General features: G+C 37.1%; 1 protein-coding gene across 1 annotated transcript in view; it reads left to right on the plus strand.

Annotated features, from left to right (window-relative positions):
* Positions 1-1,887, plus strand: part of LOC149816745 (P-loop containing nucleoside triphosphate hydrolases superfamily protein) — a 69,585-nt gene extending 67,698 nt beyond the window's left edge. Inside the window, exons 13-15 of the mRNA XM_089986766.1 lie at positions 847-884; positions 985-1,202; positions 1,466-1,887. Coding sequence (XP_089842892.1) covers positions 847-884; positions 985-1,202; positions 1,466-1,567 — 358 coding nt within the window. The 3' untranslated portion in view covers positions 1,568-1,887. The remainder of the gene's footprint in view (positions 1-846; positions 885-984; positions 1,203-1,465) is intronic.
* The last annotated feature ends 21,265 nt before the right edge of the window (positions 1,888-23,152 follow it).

Raw genomic sequence — 23,152 nt, forward strand, 5'->3', positions numbered from 1 at the left:
GCCTTTAACCCAAGGTTGCCAAACGAGGAAGCGGAAATGGGAAACGATACGGGAAGCGGAAGCGAGGCATTTTAAAATTTATACGAAGCGGGAAGCGAAGTTTCAATTTAAAAGCAAAATATGAATAAAAAATGAAGCAATATGGAATCAAACAAGAAACAAATAAAATCTAAAATAAAATTGATCATTCTTATATTTCATGATTTTTCTGTAAAAGAGTTTAATTTTTTGTTAAAATCTAACAATGCTGGTTACCAATATAAAGAAAGTACATAGAAAGCGAGTGAAAGTGTGGGAGAAAATACATGAAAAAGATGAAAAGAAACATAGAAGAAGCATGGGGGAATCGAGCTTCCCATGAAGTTTCGGAAGCGAGGAGTATCGCGCTTCCGAAGCGAGCTTCCCATGAAGTTTCGGAAGCGAGTTTCCCGGAAGCGAGCTTCCCACCTACCTAAGAAGCTTCCGGTAACTCTGCTTTAACCTCATATTGTAGATGACAAAGAACAATTTGGTGTTTGACAAATTTTTGTATTGCATTCCATGTGAAAATAAAAACCTACTTGAATGACTCGAAAACTCGAGAACTAAAAGAGCTTAGGGGTTTGATTGTGAGCTGAACTACCATGACAAAAAGCAATTCAATGACATTTACAGTCATAACTTTTTGAGCTCACTTTTGCCCATCTGGGCGAGGCAAAAATAATATATTTCTCTACATCAAAATAGCTCACCAAATTCCTAAGCTTTCTACTGGACCAACTTGGGTCAATTTTTGCCAATCCCTTTTTCTTTTTTGTTGCAACCTACTTTGAGTTGTTTGACAGTGGGTTACTCTTGTGGTTTCAGGTTGAAGGCTCATTTTGAACATAATCCAAGAGACTTAGGTAAACAACAATACCAACATATTCTGCTATGGTTACAATCTGTGTATCTGGATAGGGATCGTCATGGTGACCTTACTGTTTAATTCGTTCGGCTTGTCAGATCTACTAAAGCATGACAAAGTACTAAGCAAGAAGAAACCTCCATCTCATCTGAAAGCAGTGCCTGATTACCTGGTGGATCCTGTTACACTGGAAGCTAGCAAGATCGTCAAACTCTCCAGGGCAGCAATGCACAAGACTGGCTCTTCTCGCCATCAACGTGGTCCAAAAAGGAGATTTGGTAAAAGTAAAGATCCATTGAAGACTTTCTCAGCCGAGGTACTCGGAAAAGCTGCCATCATGCTTTTCTTATATAGCACTCTATTCATTACTTTGCGCTTTTTTCTTTTCTGTTCACCTGTTTATGATTATGGGAACTCCTGTTTATGATTATGGGGAACAATCATTTGCACCAAACTACATGTGGAATGTTCACAAATTTGTGCTTCTGGTTGCTGCAAATTGCATTTGTCATCTCTGTGCATGACCATTGCGAACTCTAGTTTCATGGAGCGCTAAGTATTTTCAATTATTGTTGTCAGATTCCGAAGAAAATGCAGTGGCATGACAGGAAGAGGGTGAAAGTCAGAGATGGAGCAACCGAGGGTGGGAGACGAATGAAGAAGGCAAAAGGCAGTAGCTGAATCCTTTTGCACTGATGTAAAAATACTAGCTTTTATTTATGGATTTTTGTTTAAATTCCTCGGGGCTCGGCTCTTCAATTTTGTAATCATCGTTAGTTATTTTTCATCTGAGCAGTCGTTTTGGCCAAATTGGATTTGTTTGTCCTGGCTGAAGAGAGCAGTGAAGTACTTCAATGCTCCTCCCATCATGGTGGAATGCCGTTGGAACTTTGTTGTGTGCTGGCAGTTAGGGATGCAAGTGGATCGCTCTGATCTAATCCAACACCGTATTCTCAGATATGGATCTTAAAATAAGATACTAAATTATGATCTGATTTGAGTTGTATCCTTGATGGAGGACACTAGATGCAGTTTGAGGCAACAATTTTTTTCAGATTTATGTTAAATCTGATCACCTTGTCACGTAAAAAACTTTTTTTTTGAAAGGCAACGTAAAAAACTTATTTCGATCAGTCATTTTGCTCCGGGGTAGTTATAACAATATTTTTTATCTGGACTCATTTCATTGGATATTATGTGGATCCATATTAGAATGTGAACTTAGAATAAGGATGTGGATTCTGAATTTTCATCATCTATCACTATATTCGACCCATTTTCAACCTTATGGACCCTTGGACTTGGCTCGCTTTATGCTTGATCTGCAGCCTAGAGGGATTTTCTTCTTTGGATGCAACCTGGTGCTACTAAATCCAGAATAACTTGAAAATTATCATTTGGATGACAAACACATCTAATGGCTCATATTGAGTAAAAACAACTGGAAAGTATGATTTTTAGAGGGTCCGGACCAAACAAAAAAAAGGTAGGGTACATCTAGCGATTCAGATCAAGTAAAAAATACAGAAAATAACCAGTATTGTTCTTGTAAAATAATGTTATTTTGAAAATGCTTCACAATTTGTCAAAATCTTTTTCATATCCCGAATGTTTGATTCTTGACTTTTTAGGATATTTTTACCCTTGGCACAAGTGAACATGCTAATGTTCACATGATAGATATGTATTCCGTTTCAAGGTCACATCTTAATAAAAATGAGATTTGCATGAACATTTTGCGAACTTAATAAAATTCTCATAAAAAAATTTACGAACCTGGTTAAGTTGAATCTCAACAAAGAAAATTCATATATCAAATATACACGTCTTCTAAGGTTCGCAAGTCCTGCATAAGTTTATGATATAATTTACAAAAAATGTAGCATTATTAAGATGAGGTCGAGATTGTTGTGATCAAATAAGAAGCTTCAGACATATTCACTAAAAAATGAGGGTTTAATAAGATTTTTTTTTGCTTTTAAAAAGGTTGATGCTCTTATGTCTACAATCATGTCTCTCATCTAGGAAGTATCTAAAGAGAATGTTAGTAAGCAGTCAATGATTAAGAAGTGTAAGGAGCTATTGACTTTGGATCGCTCGATAGTTACTAACATGTATATTCGACTGAAGGAAGCAAGTGATATAGTCATCTGCAGTAGCAATGATGAGACTGAGAGAAGGTAAACACGATAAGGGTAGAGGGGGTAGAGGAAGAACCTTAGTAAGGGGAGAATGCCAATGCTGAAGTGGAGGGAGTGCAAAAAAAAGAGAAAATATGCCTAAAAAAATAGAGAGGCTAATGCTGCGGTAGAGAGTGAGGTTGTTGGTGGTGAGAAGGCAAAGGAGACACCTTAGCAAAGGAAAAAGGCGAAGAGTGAATGCATGGTTAGTGAGAAGGTAGAGGAGGATCTCTAGCAAATGGAAGAGGCTGACGTGGAGGAGAGAGAGGATGATAATGATAAGAGAGTGGAGAAGGGGGGGGGATCATCCCATAGAGGCAGAAGTGCATGCTCTCATGAAAAGGTCGCAACGGGTCACAAGGTCTAATACTCATGGATAGGAACTTTCTTAATTTGTTGGTGTAAGCAATAATGAATAATGTTTGTAAGATATTTGCAATCAATTTTAATATTATATTCAATGATTAAATTATGACATATGAGTCTTTGTAAAGCATGTTTATAAAACAACCAGTTTGAATAGTATAATTCATTATCATGTATTCAATTATTGATGTGTATGCAATAGTGTATCAATATTTTATTGATGTGTGCAGTTGTAACTAATAAACTTAAATGTAATCAATTTTAATGTTATATTCACTTATTAAATTATGATATGTGAGTGTATGCGAAGCATGCTTGTAAGATAATAAGTTTGAATATAGCAATTCATGATAATGTATTCATTGATTGATGTGTATGCAATAGTGGATCAATATTTTGTTGATGTGATAGTTTTAACTAGTAAAATAAAATGAATTGATTTTAGTGAATATATTCAATGTTTAAATTGTGATATGTGAGTGTGTGAAGCATGTTTGTAAGAGAATCAATTATATATTACAATTCATAATCATGTATTTAATGATTGAGGTGTATGCATTAGTGGTCAATTATTTGTTAATGCATGCAATTATATTTAGTCTACTAAAATAAATTAATTTTAATATTATATTTAATGATTGACTTGTGATATGCAATTGATTCTATACAAATTCTTGTCAATGTGTGCAGTTGTAAATAGTCTACTAAAATGAATCAATTTTAGTGTTATATTCAATGATTGATGTGTGATATGTGATTGATTTCATGCAAATTCTATTGTCATTATAAGATCCATAATCACAATTAGCAGAGGATCCACAATGCTTGACATATCGCTTCTATTGATTACAAGCACACTAGTGGTTTGTAATGCTATCAGAGAAGAAAAAATGATCGTTTGGATCAAATGCAGTTTCGACAATTCTTCGGCGTTGCACTATGGGCCATTGTTTATAATTTGTTGATTCATGATGCAATTTTGAAATCACATAATAAACACTTTTTAATTCTCTGAATTTGAGCTTACCATCACCTTGGAAGACATGAGACGTATCGCATGATTAAAGTGCCATGAGAAGCTAGTCAATGCACCACAGTTTGTAAACTTCTAGTACAAATGTAAAGTATTATTGAGAGCAACCAAGGATACATTGAAGGTGATAAGGTGAAACTGTCATGGGGACATATGACAACAAAGCAAGAAGACTAAAGAGAAAGATACCATGTGTGGGAGGCAAGACCAGTTATAGACTAGACAAGGAGTTGAAGACATTCTTGATATATTTATTTAGCATATGTGCATTCATCGACGCTGGTGGGAAGAATGTTCATGCATTTTATGTGCAATGTGTGCAAGACCTAGATCGTGTCAATGACTTTGCATGGTGTGTGTGTGTGTGTGGGGGGGGGGGGGGGGGCATCTTCACTTGCATACCTATATGCAATTCCGACTCAGGCAAAGCAAGGAAGAAAAAATTAGCTGACATGCTAGTTTTATTAGAGGTAGGAAAATTAATTAATTAATTTAATTTGATTTATATGAAAAATCTGAATTTATAATCCTTAATGTTTTAATTTGTGTATTGATCCTTACAGGGTTAGATATGAGAGCACATATCTATTGAAATGCTCCTTAGACGTGACCTAGTGCATGGGTTTTCACATACGACTATGTGAAGTAGGTCACATAAGAGAGATAACAAAAATGAAAAAGAAAATGATGGAAGTGAGAAGGGTCATCCCATAGGAAGGGCTATTTAGAATGTGAAGTTGTGCGTGCTAACCAAAACACATTGTGCGTATACATGAAGCAAGCAGTTCTTTATTTTATAAATATTGTAATATACTTATTAATGAATGAAAGTTCGTTATGTACGTAACGTGGTGCCCCTACAGAGAAAATGAAGATGATGATGTGGATGTGATCGTTCATGTGATGAAGCTTGCCGAAAATGACATTTGGTTGCATAAGATTAATGAAGTCAAACGTCAAATGGTGAGCTAAGTGATCTTATAATTTGGCTATGGTCAACCACCACCTAGTCATCCTCTCTGTGGAAAAAAAATCATTTCATGTTATTTGAAGGATTTGTCGAATGATTACCTCACCCAGTTTTAATACCAAGAGGGGCTATGAGATGATAATGCAAATTATATACTTAAATTACCTCATACACTTTGATATTCATAATTTTAGTATCAAACTTATATATATACTTTGATTACAAATGCAATGAGACCGAACAAATTAGGGCTAGGAGTCTAAAACATAGAAGGACTTCAAGTAGAGTGGGAGTTGCAACTAATTGGATGGATGCAAATATAGAATTAGCAACTGCAAAGGCTGAAATTTGTCAACTATATGAATTACTTGCGATAAAAGAGAAGCTTCTACATGCCTAAGAATAGTTGTTCGCTAAGAAGGAGAAGCTTCTACAAGCCTAGAAAAAACTGCTCTCTATGAAGGATAACAAGCTTCAGGACCTTAGAGAATGCATGCAGGATGTGCAACATCGAGTTGCAACCCCTAGTTTTCTTAGCTATGTGATCCTTAAGAAACATAAAATTTTGTGTAGATACTTTTTATAATATTGTACTGTATATAATTTATTGTAATGTTATATAAATCAATGAATGTATTATCAGATTTATACTTTATTTGAATGCATGAATGTATATTTTGTGTTTGAATGAATGAATGTATTGACAAGTTTATACTATGCTTGAATGAATATTTTTATATACTGTGTTTAAATGTATGGATGTATATATTGTGTTTGAAGGAATAAATGTATTGGTAGGTTTATATTGTGCTTGAATGTATAGATATATTGGTAGGATTTGACGAAATGTATGTATTGACAAGGTTTTAATGTATTTTGACAGAAATATGAGATGTATTGGTTGTGTTTGAAGAAGTGAATATATTGGTAGTGTTCAAATGAGTGGATGTATTGTCAAGGCTTGAATGAGTGAATGTATCGGTAGAGTTTGAGTGTTTGTAACAAGTTTTTTATACTGTGTATAGATGTATTGTCAAGATTAAGTGTTTGTAATATTTTTTTATACTATGTATGGATGAATTAGAAGGATTAAGTGTTTGTAAAAAAGAACATTTGCACAATTGATTAACCTTATTATTTGGTTATGTTATGGTGCTAGATCCAGAAAATATGTCAAAACCATTGCTCCATGATCCAAATGCCACCTTATCAAGTCAAAAGGTCTTTCTAACTCTAGGTAGGGCTCAAGGAGGTGATATGGCTGTTGACATAACTCCTCTCCTAGAAGAAAATTCAGTGGACATATGCCTACACCAAAATCAATGAGTGTTGGCCAATGGGGCTCATAGGGAGGGCGCCAACTTGGAAGGAGTGAGGGATTTCTTCCTCTCTCTAAAAATGTCTTCTACTTCTTATAATTGTGTAGAGTCTAGCCAAAACATATTTTTCTAATTATTTTTATTTTTAGGTAATTACGCTTAGTGAAGAGTTCATTTAGAAAAGGACTTTAGACTCCCTTCTCTAGTTTAGTTCTTGTTGCCAGTTAAGACTCATTTTGTCAACTAGAGCGTGTTTGGGTTTATTAAGTTAGCTTTTATTTTTGAGCTAAAATTGGACTCTACCCTAAGTTCCAAAGCTATAAATATAGGTCTAAGACCCCCTTATGAAATATGATTAGTTTTGGAATAGAACTTGCCTTCCCCCTTACTCTCTCTCTCTTTCTCTCTCCATTTCTCCCTAAGCGTCTAGGATGTCTCTATCTTTCTCTCTCTATTTCTCCCTAAACGTCTAGGACATATCTTTCTTTCATCTCCCTCTTCTCTTCTCTTTGTTATTTTTTTTGAAACAAGTGAAGACTAGGCCCCTAGGCTGGTTGGTCATCTCTTCCAAAGAGCCCTAGCTCTTGACGCATAGGCAGGAATAACTTTTCTTTTTTCGACGAGTCAATCGATGTTTCTCTATTGTAAACTGTACTTTAGCACTCCAGAACATAGAAGATTCTTCCTCCATCTGCTACAAACCTATAAGTGACCTTTAATCTAAAGCCACAACCTTAGCCTATACTCTATCTACTTTACCGAATCGAAAACCTAAAATCGTATCTTACCAATTAAGAAAAATGTGTAGTTTTAACTGTTCGACCTCACCAGCCCTTTCCTCGGCCCAACTTGATATGTTAGACCTATGAAACATATATCAAACCTCTACACACATTCCAAGACACCTATACAACTCTGATACCACGTCCTACCAATCATAGACCAATATCTTTGACTGAACCATCCACTGAATCAAAACTGCACCTATTGAGCTAGTTGTTTGACCTAGTCCTGCTGTTCCACTTTGTTTGCAATAATGAGAAACCTACGACCTCTTCCTCACTCTATCCACAATGGTGTTGAACCCTAGACACAACACCTATTGGCCTCAAGGCCTAGACCTCACATGTTTGACCCACTAGAGTCCATCGAACTCCAATTAGAATACCCATATGTTGCAAACTCGGATCTCCCAACTGGTTCCCAACTCTGGTTTGTCCAATACGAGCCCAATTTTTTTTGGGGTATAACCGATGTTTGCACACTCTAACATGCAAACATCATCTAAAAAGAAGGTTAATCAACTGCGCAAATGTCTTAACATTCACATACTGTGATGTGCGAACATCATCTAATCATACGGTTAGTCAACTATGTGAATGTCTTAATGTTCATATATCAGAGTGTGTGAACATCATGATATTTGCATAATTATTAACCTTATCATTAAATGATATTCACACTCTAGCATGAGAACATCATATAATCAGAAGGTTAATCATATGCACGAATGGCTTGACGTTCACACACTTTGATGTGGAAACATTATTTAATTATAAGGTTAATCAATTGCACAAATGTCCCAACCTTCGCACACTCTGACATGCAAATATCATCTAATCAGAAGGTTAATCAACTAGATGAATGCCCTGATGCTCACATATCAGAGTGTGTGAACATGACATTCACACAGTTGATTAACCTTGTTATAAGATGATGTTTGCACACTTTGGCATGCTAAGGTAAGGATGTTCGCAATATATGTTTGTGAAGTTCAAGATATATATTTGCAAATATATGTTCAGACTTTATGCAAGTTTTAATTAAAGGAGGTTAACATAGTATATGTGCAAAGGTCGTAACGTCTATAATTGTATGACACGAACCTCCCGAGCTTGAATCAGAAAACATGCAAAGTTTAGGGACATTTGCAACACTGATTTGTGAAGGTCAGACATACATTTGTGAATATACTTCTTGACTTTTAGCGAGTTTTCAGTTAAAGGAGGTTCACATGATGTCTGTGCGAATATCCTGATGTTAGAACACTCTAATATGCAACACCAAGACATTTGCATAATTGATTAACCTTATGATTAAATGATGTTTGCATATCAGAGTGTGAGAACATCAAAACATTCATGTAGTTGATTAACCTTATGATTAGATGATGTTACTATGTGAATGTCTTGAGGTTTGCATACTGAGATATGTGAACATTACCAAATTATGAGATTAAGTTACTGCGCTAATGTTATGAGTTCATAGACTCTGATGCACAAACATTATTTAGACCTTACCAATACATTCATACATTTAGATACAACATAAAAAACTTGTTATTTATATAAAATATCATATTTCTGTAAAAAATACAATATAGAAAATGACATCACATTCATCCCTTCAAATGCATCCAATACATCCACTCTTTCAACTCATCTTTTTTGTAAAAAATCATAAATAATTACAACATTATAAGTAACTGCTAATACATTTATACATTAAAAAATAATACAAAAAATCATTATAATACATTTATTTCTTAAAATGCTGCCAATACATCCACTCATTCAACTCATCTTTATGTAAAAAATAATAAAGAATTATAACATTACAAGTATCTGCCAATACATTCATACATTAAAAAACACTACAAAAAACCTAGCCAAATATACCCATTCCTTCAAATGTTGCCAATACATCCACTCATTCAACTCATCTTTCTATAAAAATTTATAAAGAATTACATTACAAGTAACTGCCAATACATTCATACATATCAATCACAGTATAAATAAGGTACGTTATTTATAAAACATTTCATGTCTCTTTAAGAATTAAAGTACACAATAATCCAACTCGTGATGTTCCATATTTTTTCAAGAGCAACTTTTTTATCATAAGCCTCCAGCTTATCTCGACCAGTTGTAGGAGTCACTATCATTCATAAATTTAATACATGTTCGCGATTGAATTTAACACAAAACATAGATAAAAAATCATATAAAATAATTTTCTTAAAAAAATCATTTGATTTATGATACAACTCCAAAAATGGTTTTCGTAAAAATAGTTTTGGAGATTTTAATACTCAATAGAGTGAATAACATCATTACCTATACGAATCATGGCTTTTATATATATATATATATATATATATATATATATATATATATATATATATATATATATACATACATCTAGGAATCATATTTCAGTATGCTCATGGTCCTTAGCATCATACATACACCCATAGTTAGAGTGTACCTACATCAACTTCAAAAAAATAATCAGAAAAAAGCTTTCTCATAACTGTGAACATAGATGGACATTCTCCTATGTATGAGCACCTCCGAGATGCAGTCACATCAACTTCAACACTTTCTCCAAAGAAGGGGCATGTGATAAGAGAGAGAGAGAGAGAGAGAGAGAGAGAGAGAGAGAGAGAGAGAGAGAGAGAGAGAGAGAGAGAGAGATTCATGTTAATGCAAGTTCTCTTGGTGAATAAATGAAAGAAATAATGAAAGAAAGAAAAAAACAAGGGGGAAAAGTTAAAAAGGAAAGAAGGGGAGAGAGAAAAATAGGGAAGAGAAAGAGAAAGAGAGAAATAAAGGAGGCATGAGATAGGGAGAGGGAGAAAGAAATAAGAAAATAAATAGAAAGAGAGAGTTTTTATTTTATTAACCTACTCTAGAGACCCCAAGCTATTAGGTCTCCCAATTCAATTAGGTTAAGTAGAAAGGTCACACATGGGCGGGGGGGGGGGGGGGGGGGGGGTCCCACCCTCTTGGATTCTATTTCCATAATAATGTAAACTAATTCCTAATGTATTTCAAAATCCTAATTCAAATTAAGTTCAAATTTTAAATTAATTTTTTAATTCCAATTTAAATTCACATTGTAATTCAATTAAATCTCAAATTCAAATTCACATTTAATTCCAAATTAAGTTCAAATTGAAATCCAATCCAAACTGATCTTAAATTCTAAATTGAAATTAAATCTCAAATGAAATTCAACTCAAATTGAAATTAAATCCCAAATAAAATTCAACTCAAATTGAAATTAACTCTCAAATAAAATTCAACTCAAATTAAAATTAAATCTCAAATAAATTTCAACTCAAATTGAAATTAAATTTCAAATTGAAATTCAAATCAACTTGAGATTCAAACTCAAATTGGAATTCAAATTAAATTCTAATTCAAACCAAATTTGAGATGAAAAGTTTATCTTTATTTATTACATAATTATAAAAAATTCGAAAGTATTACAGCAGAAGCAATCTAGATTTCGACTTCAGGTAGTTGCTGTGTATGGGATCTCATCTGATGGGGGAGGAGAAGAGCTCTCTTTCATAGGTGCTTCGGTGGCGATATTTGTCTGGATTGGGTGAGGTGGTCAACCCCTTTGACTAGATCTCGATTCGAAGGAATAGTAAGAGAGGGTAGTGTCTATAACTTCTTTGGCTAAACATTGTTTTGTTTGGTTGTTTCAAAATTTTCCCATGTGGACTTTGTATATTGATGTTAGGTAGACCGAACTTCTTTGAGATCCTTGATCTAGGGCCACCCCAATAGTAGATTGTATGATGTGGGGATCTCCACAACATGGAATAATGTCTTTTTGGAAAGTGGATTGACTCCCACATCCAAGATGATAGTGCCCAAGGTCATGGTGACATTGTTGTCATATCCACTTATCTGATTTTTTGTGGTCACCAAACTCTAACCTGGTGATATCCAACTTTTGAGTGATAATGTAGAGACAAAAAATTAAACCACCCCCTCTATCTACAAGACAAAGTAGAATGAAAAAGCCCTTTATTTGCAATGTAATATGCAAGGCCTTTGTATGTGGGAAGAGAGGACATGGTGTCTCATCCTCTAAGAAGCTTATAGACATATGAGTCATGATCTACGAGACTGGCGTTGCCAAGTTGCTCGGTTTAGTGGACGGGGGCACCCTGACTTTGTTCAAAATGTCCTCAATTGCCTATCTGTGTTTTGTTGATACTTGGATTAATTCCAAAATGAAAATCAAAGCCACAACTTTAGACAAGTGACTCCAGATATCATACCACCTCTTTTTGTTGGAGCTTTCCCTTGTTGGAGCGTCCAAGACTTATGCTTTAGGTTCTTGATGAGACTTAGATCCAATCTAGTGGGGGAGAAGGAGAGCACCTTTTATGAGATGTTCAAGTTCTTGATGAGACTTAGATCCAATCTAGTGGGGGAGAAGGCAAGCACTTTTTATGAGATGTTCTGGCTGATAGACTCTCTCTGATCATGTAATATGACTTGACGCTTTTGCGGGGACATGACCCAAAGGAAGGGAAATGGTAGGGATTACTTTTGACAACATCCACCTATTGTTGACTGGATTGTTTTGGCTTGACTTTCTGCTCCACTTTAACAACTGATATAGAGCTCAATTTTGGGATGACCTACAATTTTCTTAGGTCCTCTGAATCGATAGTGACTCGAGGGATGATCGCACTACCTTCTTTGTTTGGATTGGATGAATGATTTAGCCTTGGTTTAAAGCTTTGCCCACAATTTCTATACTATCATTTTCAAGAATAGATTTGTATATATGCCAAGGTTCTCATTCTTTGTAGGCCTTTCCTCACCAATGAGTTGTAATTCTCTCTTATCCAAATAATCCTAAATGATGCGGCATAGAATTATGCATTGATCAATATCATGCCTCACGGTTAGATGATACTTGCAAAACTTCATAGCTTTTGACACCTCCAGTAGCCTGATCATGTTGGCTCTGAGAAAAATTTCAGCACTCCCATGAGTGATTGCCGAAATCAGGTGAACTTCCTTTCACAACTCTAATTGGGGTTCCATGTTGAACTTGATTGCCTCAGTTTTTAGCCACCTTGTTGCCTGGGTGGACCTTGTGATTGTCTTTACTGATTATGATTCTGAGACCGTCGATTCTGAGACCGTCCTAACTGACTCTTACCCTTGTCAAACTATTTTGTATTGAAAACATTCACTTGGCTCTTGTGGTGAGGCTTTTTAGACCCAAAATTGTGGTTTCACTAGTTTTAACTATGATGCGCTCGTATACCCCCCTTTTCAAATTACTCTCCATCCAGGAAGCAATATTCATTATGTCCATAAAGGTGTCACACTTTTGGGTGGCTAGAAGCCCCTAAGTGGATGATTAAAATTGTCCAATAGGATATTGAGAATATGAGATTCCTTTATTGGGTCTTTCATCTTATGATAGGCTTCCCTCCATCGATTGATGAAGTCCTAGACATCTTTCTTTGTTTTAGGTTATATAGATGACTAATAATTTGTAGGGTATTGACCTTATATCTGAACCTTTCAATGAATAGGTTCATCAGAGTTTGACATTCATAGATTTGGTAGATGTTTAGAGTTAAAAACCATGTCGAAGAATTTCCTTCCAAACTCCTGAGAAACCACCTGATTAAAATTTGCTAATTGCTTTGCTTATCCCCAGAAGCATCCAAGAAAGGGGCAACATGAATCTCAAGGTTCCCTACCTCGCTATATTTGATAAACTTTGGTAGGACAATACTCACGAGTTCATTGCTTTCACCAAGGATGAATCCATGAATCTTGTAAGGTCTCCTTTCACCCTTGACACTTTTGATTTGGCAGTTTGCATTCCTCAACTCTTCTTCTAACATTTGAACCCAAACTATTTTTCCAAAACGAGAAAGATCTTTGAAAACAATTTTCAGATTTAGAAGACATGAAAATAAAAATCAGATTTGTAATTTTTTTTTGAGGATTGACTATATTAAATTTCAAACTGCAAGATCTATATATATAGTGATAAATAAGTTCAAATATCTCTATGTTCATAAATAAATAAATATATATATATATATATATATATATACAACAATTCAGTTTCAACAACTGACATAATAAAAATCAAAATAAGAATCTAAGGTCCAGCATCACGCTGGACTGACGGATGTGGACAAGCTGACACTGAAGTGGCTTCAACGTTGGCCATCCAACATTCAACGTCCAAGGTGTTGGACGAGTCTAGTTGACACTTGAAATGAATGACAACAAAGACTATGCCATAGTTGATTTTTTTCAAGCATACATACAAGCTTTTAGCAACTCCAATCTTATCAATCAACGCAGTATGACAAAAGCGATTGTAACTTCAGTATTGCAGAAATATGTTTAACAGGAAATGTGATTCAAGTAATAAGAAATGAGCAGGAAAATAGGGAGATTCAATCCACGTTAACACACCAAATCAAACAAATTTGGATCAGTTTAGAAACCACACTAATGTGAATAGGCTTAAAATGTTGATTAGTAAATTTAGTTTACGCAATCAAGCATGAATCCAAGCTAACACAGAACGATCACACGATTTATCTCAAGGATTTCAATTTCATGGGAAAGTGAGTTCTAATAATATAACACAGTTAAACCTGCAATTTTGAAGAATGTAAACACACTTTGTGTTCTATCAGCAGTGGTAAACAACACTACCTACGTTTTTGCGCATAAAGACTTTCAAAGAAAAAATCGCACCAGGCGCAATACACAGAAATTAAGATGAGATTCCAACCAATCAACAGATACTATGCACGGGTTCCACACGAGTTTATAGCAACTATTCAAGAACTAAAAATTTTCAATATTGGACTTCTAAACAAAAATCTGATTGAGATATTTTAGCAACACATTAAATGGATTTACGCCTCTAGCGATTCAAGCATGCAAACAATATACAAAAAAATATTTTTAATGCAAAGAATGAGTATCTGGAATTATATATGTTGGATTAACCACCACGATTAACGTGGTGGTTATCCATAATGTGGATACATCCTCAATAAGGGATGATCCTGTCGATAAATCAGCATAAGATAAGGGGGAACGGTTACGCAAACCGTTCCCACCCTATGCTTATAAAAACATGGTATCATGAGCGACCCTGATACGGAATATAACAAAAGTGAAAAAGAAGGTCTACTCATCGACTGCATCCGGAAGCATGGGCTCGTGGAGGGCAGTAGTCCGACTGAGTAGAGAAACTCCGGCGACCATCTCCGACGAGCATAGCAGCTCCACCAATGGCGACATCAAGTACGCGTGCTCTGTGTTATTTCTGTTTTTACGTAGGGCCACCACTGCTCAGGGGTGTTGATTGAGGCTTCGCCAGAAATCCACCGCCGGAACTGGAAAACCCCCAACAATGGGTTATGGGCCCACGCCACGCTTTCGCTGCGAGGTTTCCAGCAACTGTCGCCATTGGGCGACAGTGTTTTCTAGCCACAGTCGCCATGGGGTGACATACCCCCTTTTCCGGCGACTGTCGTCGTCGGGCGACAGACAGCAAAAAAAAAATAATAAATAAGGGTTTTGGGTTTTTTCTTTACGTGAGGCCATAAGGCTGCTGTATCACCAGGAAACTGGAGCTTTTTGATGGATGTATCACCGGAATCGAAGACGAATCCGATGATGTACGACATCCGAGGCACTCCGACGTCCTATTTCAGAGCAGCAGGATGTGTTGGGCGGCAATATTTTTTTTGCTGGTGGTGTGTCGCCGGCGGAGCTCCGGTGTACGTCTCCGTCAGAGCTCCTGCGTGGGTCATCGGTGGGTCGTCGGCGGGTGACATCGGTCGCCGGCTGCAAGAAGGGAAAAACCCCTCATTTCAGAAAATCCAGATTTTCTGTTTCTGCCCATTACATGTTTTTTTTTAACGGGTGGAACTGGACCGGGTCCGACCCGGATCTGGTAAACCCCGGGTCAGACCCGGATTCAGTTATTACTGGGTCTGGCTCAGATCCAGTAAAAACTGGGTCCGGCCTGGATCCAGTAAAAACCGAGTCTGGCCCAGATCCAGTTTATTACCGGGTCCGGCCCGGATTCGGTTCCAACCGGGTCCGACCCGGATCTAGATATTACCGAATCCGACCCGGATCCAGTAATTACCGGGTCCGACCCAGATCCGGTTAGTACAGGGTCCGACTCGGATCCGATTAGTACCGGGTCTAACCCAGATCCAGTAGGGTCTAGGCACTATTTGGCCTGAACCGGATCAGGGACTGATTTGGCCCCCTTTTCAGGACCGGTTCGGAGCCGTTTTTGACCGGTTCCTTCTAGTATCTCACTGGTTTCGAGATGCTAAGTCCCTGTTTTCTTAAATATAAAAAAATACAGGGATTTTGGCATACACTTATAGGGGTTTTATGAACTTTTGTCCATATGTGACCCAGTTCATAAGGTTCAAAACCGGTTCGGATCCTTGGATGACCGGTTCTGGGCTGTTTCAGACTGATTCAGAGTGCTTTCAAGTCGGTTCCTACTTGAGGACCCAAGGTTTTACCCATTTAAGTTTGGCTTGGATTATTGTTCATGCATTTATTTGTAATTATGCATATATAAATGTGTATATAATATTGGCATCAAGGATAGTTAGATAAATTAGTGTATTCATGTCACCAAAGTGACTGAATACACGTATGCTGTCAAAATGTTGTACTATCATATGATTTTAGTCAATATTATTGTTGTACTTATATTCATGAAACAATAAACGACCCAAAGGTAGTTTTATCGTGTTTGAAATTTAAGTAGGGTAAAATAAGGTGAATGTGTTGAGATACATCACACATGTGTATCCAAAGGTACCTTGTGTTGATGGTCTAACTTCACAAGAACCTTAGTTTTACCAAATATGGTCGGTAGGCGAAGTGGTTTCGCGTGTCGGAGCTCTTACCAAAGTAGGACTCCGATGACCCCCTTCATTCGCCTGGAAATAAGCATATCAAGGGCCTTTATTCTTTTGCTTTTTCTATTAAAGTTTAGTCTCGTACGAATGCTTCTTGATACATGTTTTTTGTCATGCAATTTCTAGTTCTGTGATTTTAGATGGCTCAATCTCTATACCTTTTCTTGATGGATCTAATTTTAGTGATTGAAAAGAAACTGTTCTTTTTGCATTAGGGTATATGGATCTAGATCTGGCCCTAAGGATAGATGAACCCGCTGCTCTCACTGATCAGAGCACTGTTGATCAAAAGATTGCTTTTGAGAAGTGGGAGCGCTCAAATAGGCTTAGCTTGTTGTTTTTGCAATCTAAAGTAGCTAAGAATATTCGTAGTGCTATCCCATAATGCAGAACAGTGAGAAAATTCATGAATGCCATTGAGGCACAGTTTGTGAGTTCAAACAAGGCCAGAGCCAATACCCTAATGTATAAACTCATATCTATGAAATATACTGGAGGGAGAAACATTCGCCAACATATTTTGGAGATAAGGAACATAGCATCTCAGCTGAATGACATGAAGCTCACCATCTCTGATTCTTTCATAGTGCATTTAGTCCTAACATCCTTACCCTTGGAATATGAACCTTTCAAAATATCGTACAACACACATAATGATGAATGAACATTTAATGAACTCATGTCCAAGTGTGTTGAAGAAGAAGGGAAGATGAAAGGTGAAAAGGTGCAGAGTGCACATATGACTTCTCATACGTCCAAAGTAGGACCAAGGAAGAATGCATTTAAGAGAAATGCTAGGAAGAAGTCAACTGAGGATAAGTCATCCCAAGACAAGCAATCCAACTCTGCTCCCATAAAGTGCTTCTTTTGCAAGAAGAAGGGACACATGAAGGCAGATTGCATAAAGTATAAGAAGTGGTTGGAAAAGAGAGGTAATTTGTCATTTGTTTCTCATGAATGTAATTTATTATAAATTCCTGAAAATAGCTGGTGGATTGATTCTGGTGCTACTGTTCATATTTCAAACTGTTTACAGTTGTTCCTGAGTAGAAGGGAACCAACAATGCATGAAAAAAGCATCTATTCGGGAAACAAGATGCGTTCACATGTGAAGGGTGTTGGAACCTGCATGATTACTCTGGATACAAGCGTAGTTTTAGATCTTCATGATGTCTTTTATATTCAATCATATAGTAGAAACTTAATTTCAATTTCAAAGTTGGATAAATTTGGATATTGTTTTAAGTTTGAAAATTCCAAATTGTTCATATTCAGAAATTCAATTGAAATTGGTTCTGCATCAGTTTATGATGGTTTATATAGATTGAATGTGAAGATCCAAACTCAGGAGTCTTTGACTTCTGTATACGCATTGGTTGGAAATAAACGTAGCATGACCAATGATAAATCTTACATGCTTTGGCATTGAAGGTTGGGTCATATCTCTGAAAAGAGAATAAAGAGAGTCGTAAATGAAGGAATCTTGAAATCTCTAGATTTTACCAACAATGACCCATGTGTTGATTGCATAAAGGCTAAGCATACAAACACATATAAAGAGGGTGCCAAACGCAGCAGTGAGATGTTGGAGATAGTCCATGCGGATGTATGTGGACCGTTTTCCCCTTGTTACACAGGCGAAAAATATTTTGTCACCTTTATTGATGACTATTCTCGATATATGTATCTTTACTTGATCTTTAAAAAATCTGATGTTTTTCAGATGTTTAAGGAATTTAAGAAAGAAGTAGAGAAACAAACTGATAAGGTTATTAAGATAGTCAGGTCTGATAGAGGTGGCGAATATTATGGTAGATTTACTGAGATGGGGCAAAGGGAAGGACCATTAGCGCGATTTCTTAAAGAGAAAGGCATTGTACCTCAATATACCATGCCTAGTAGTGCTTATCAGAATGGTGTAGCGAAAAGGAGAAATTATACACTTAAAGAAATGGTCAGAGCCATGTTGAATTATTCAACACTTCCCATAAAGTTGTGGGGTGAAGCCTTAAGGATTGTTGTATATATTTTGAATAAGGTTCTTATGAAATCTGTGCCTAAAACTCCTTACGAGCTGTGGACAGGTAGGAAACCATCACTGTCTTATATGCACATATGGGGATGTCCTGCAGAGGCTAAACTGTATAACCCCCACATTAAAGCCTTTGATCCAAGAACAACCAGTGGATATTTCATTGATTATCCAAAAAGATCAAAAGGGTACAAGTTTTATTACCCATCTCACTCACCACAGATTGTTGAAACGGATAAGGCAAGATTCCTAGAAGATGGTTTAGTAGGATTAAGTGCACTTCAAAGCCTTGGTTTTGAGGAAGTACAGGATCCAGTTTCGTCACCTGTTAAGGAAAACATCGAAAGATACCATATTGTTATTCCTAATGATGGTGTGGTTGATCATTCGATTGTTAATGCACAAATCCAAAATGAACCTATTGTGGACAATGCGGAAGAGCACGAACAGGATGATCAGGTTCAATCTGAGCTTGAGGAACAACCTGTTTGGAGATCCACAAGGATTAGAAGATCTGCCATACATCCTGATTATGTGGTGTACCTTTAGGAGCCTGGTGATTTCATAGATATGGATGATGACCTGTTGACTTTTATGGAAGTTGTTGAAAGCAAACAATCTTCGCACTGGATAGAAGCCATGAAAGAAGAGTTAGACTTTATGGCTAAAAATCAAGTGTAGGATCTTGTCACGTTACCTAAAAGAGTAAAGCCCGTAGGGTGCAAATGGGTCTTTAAGACCAAGAAGGACTCCAAAGCTAACATAGAGAGACATAAAGCAAGATTGGTTGCTAAAGGATTCACCTAGATGGAGGGCATTGACTATAATGAGACATTTTCTCTTGTCTCAACTAAGGAGTCAATGAGGATAATTTTGGCCCTCGTAGCTCATTATGACTTAGAGCTACATCAGATGGATGTGAAAACAACGTTCCTCAATGGGGATTTGAATGAAGAGGTATACATGGAACAACCTCTTGGTTTATCTGAAAATGATCATTTGGTTTGCAAGCTTAACAAATCAATATATGGACTTAAACAGGCCTCCCGACAGTGGTATATTAAATTTTCCCAAGTCATTGTGACTTTCGGGTTTACAGAAAACATTATTGATCAATGTATATACCTTAAGGAAAGTGGGAGTAAGTTCATTATATTGATATTGTATGTGGATGACATCTTACTTGCAACCAACGATATAAAGTTACTTTCAAAGACAAAACAGTTTCTTGCATCACATTTTGATATGAAAGATATGGGTGAAGCTGATTACGTTCTTGGCATTGAGATTCGTCGAGACCGAACAAAAGGTTTTCTAGGCCTCTCCCAAAGATCCTATATAGAAAAGGTGTTAAAGCGATATGGGATGGAGAATTATTCTTCTATTTCTACACCCATATCAAAAGGTGATAAGCTGAGCCTAAAGGATTGTCCACAGAACGACATTGACAAAGCACAGATGAGTGTTTATCCATATGCATCAGTTGTTGACAGCTTGCAGTACGCGCAAACATGTTCTCGACCAGATATTTCTTTTGCAGTAGGGGTACTTGACAGATTTCAGTCTAATATAGGTTTACCCCATTGGAAGGCTGCGAAGAAAGTCTTGCGGTACTTGCAAGGGACAAAAGACTATATGTTGACATATCATAAAGTTGATCACCTCGAGGTCATTGGCTACTCAGATGCGGATTTAGGAGGATGCCTTGATAGTAGAAAGTCTACTACTGGGTATGTCTTCTTACTTGCTGGGGGCACGATCTCTTGGTGGAATGGGAAGTAGACGACCACTACTGCCCACACCATGAAAGCAGAATTCATAGCATTGCACGAGACTACTTCGCAGGCTATATGGTTAAAGAACTTCATATTACAGTTAAAGGTGGTTGATTCCATTGGGAAGCCACTGAAGGTCTACTGTGATAATGAAGCTGCAATGTCCTTTTTGAACAACAACAAAAGTACTACGTCATGCAAGCATATGGAATTGAAGTATTTTGTTGTTAAAGAAAGGAGGAAGAATCATTTAATGCATATTGTTAATATTGGTACCAAAGATATGATCGTTGATCCTCTTACTAAAGGGCTAGTACCGGGATTATATTCCGAACATGTAATGAGGATGTGATTGTTAAACTCTTTTTGACATATGCATATAAATAAAGTGATCACTTTCAGTTTTTTATTCTCATTATGGTTGTTGTTAATCTCATAAGGATTAGAGATTCAACTAAGGACCTTTAGAATAGATTATAAAGGCCAATCTATTCATCAAGTTATTTTCATAAGTTTTCTGATTAAAAAGATTTATCGTCGGGTCAAGTGGGAGAATGTTGGATTAACCACCACGATTAACGTGGTGGTTATCCACAATGTGGATACATCCTCAATAAGGGATGATCTTGCCGATAAATCAGCATAAGATAAGGGGGAACAGTTACGCAAACCGTTCCCACCCTATGCTTATAAAAATAGGGTATCATGAGCGACCCTGATACGAAATATAACAAAAGTGAAAAAGAAGTTCTACTCACCGACTGCATCCGGAAGCCTGAGCTCGTGGAGGGCAACAGTCCGGCTGAGCAGAGAAACTTTGGCGACCATCTCCGACGAGCATAGCAGCTCCACCAATGGCGGCATCAGGTACGCGTGCTCTGTGTTATTTCTATTTTTACGCACGGCCACCGCTGCTCAGGGGTGCCGATTGAGGCTTCGCCGGAAATCCACCACCGGAACTGGAAAACCCCCAACAATATAGCCACAAGTTCAACTTCCTTGCGAACTCCATGGAAACTCCAAGGTTCACCATGGCCAAGAAGAGTCCAGCCATGGCAACAACATATTCACTGTCCGGCAACAACTGACTCAGGCCCAACACAGAATGCACGATACTAGTTCAGCAACAAACTCGGGTTCACTCACGTCACATGGCAAAGATGCCTCTAGCAGCAAGCGTGAGAGGCCTAGAGGGGTGCCAACTTGTTCGTCCAAGAGGAGGGTGTCTCAACGACCTCTCCTTGGCTCTTCAATGAGTTGATTCACAAGGTTGAAAACAACATTTCTTTTTCACCATTCATGTTTCCTCCAACTAATTTTTTACCAAATCTAAGAATTTCTATTTTTCAAAGAAAGAAGACCAACCCAACGTTTTTTAGAATCCTTTTTAAAAGGAGAAGAAAGTTTGAATCTCGTTGTCCCTCATGAGTGGCCACCTCATTTGAGGCCAATGAGAGACAACCTTCTTTTGGGTTTGTCTCTTTCTCCTCTTGGTTGGCCAATTAGGAGCCACCAAGTGTCTATCACGAACTTTCATTGGTTCGGTCCATTCGTTCGATGGTGAATTCTCTTTATTCTTGCGAGGCATCTTTACTATAAACAATAGTGAGTCAGTAATTAGCAAGGCCCAACATTTCACTAGGCCAAAAAACAAGAGAGCATAGCAACTCAAAAGCAAGACTCACTATTGTGGTCATATATATACATGTATTACAAAAGTTCACACCCAAAAAGTTTGGCTCACAACTATGGCCGTATATACACGTATCACAAAAAGTTCACACCCAAAAATTCTCAACCTTGCTAGTTTAACTGTATAAGGAAGAACTAACTACAAAAATATTTGTTAGTTCCTTTTCTACAAAAATGGTACGTCCATACCCTTCTAGGGGGCATTGGAGAAGTGCTTGATATACTCTCTCTAATTCCTAGAATGACTGACCCTACATGGTGCTTATGGTACCTCCCTTGGAATCTGTGCCAACAAAACAAGTGTTGGAATCTTGTGGGGGTGCCAGATGGTTGCGAGGATTCGAAACTTCAGCAAGAAGGTTTCCTGCTATGCATTGTCTTCTGTCAATAGCTATTCTAAGATGACACTCATATATGGAGTGCCCTATGTCCCCACAAAAATGACATTTCTCTCATTCCCATTGACACTCTTCCCCGGAGTGAAATCCTCGATAACGGTGACACTCTAGCCCAACACCCATTGTTGGAGGGGAGGGTGTTGTGTGTTCTCCCCGGAACACCAATTTGCGTGTTTTGGTGTGTATGAAGGAATATCTTGGGACCCGCAATAATTCATATGCCAATGTTGCCCACGATGACTTTATAATAAAATAACATATAAAAAAGGTAGATATTCTTTTGACTGAAATGTCCTCCTGTAAGATAGATATGTGTTGGAAGAAAATGTCCTCCCGCTCCCCGTAAATAGATTTGCACGTTCCGCCTTTGTTTTTAGCTTGTGCTACAACACATGGCCGCCTTCTCATAAAACTTTTTTGAGTTCGTTCCTACCTCATATAAATTGAACGACTGGTTCGATCATTGTTGGGCATCATAAAGAGATTTGTTGGCCATCTCTTTTTACAGTCTTCTCTTCTTCTTTATTTTTGTTAGGAAGTATGGCACAACAAGTGCCATTAAAGTGTGGTGAATACATTTCCATGTCATCATGTTATTGTTGAAGAACGTATGTCGGTGTGAGTGTCATTAAGGCGTTGTTTCTTTATTGCAGGTAGATTTTATCGTTCGACAGTTAGAAAGTTGAAGATATTTATAAGGTGGTGGGATCTGTTGACAAGAATGCTTGGTTACGGATG

Source organism: Nuphar pumila, chromosome 14 (assembly GCF_984573655.1).
Source record: "Nuphar pumila chromosome 14, dmNupPumi1.hap1.1, whole genome shotgun sequence".
NCBI classification, from domain to species: domain Eukaryota; kingdom Viridiplantae; phylum Streptophyta; class Magnoliopsida; order Nymphaeales; family Nymphaeaceae; genus Nuphar; species Nuphar pumila.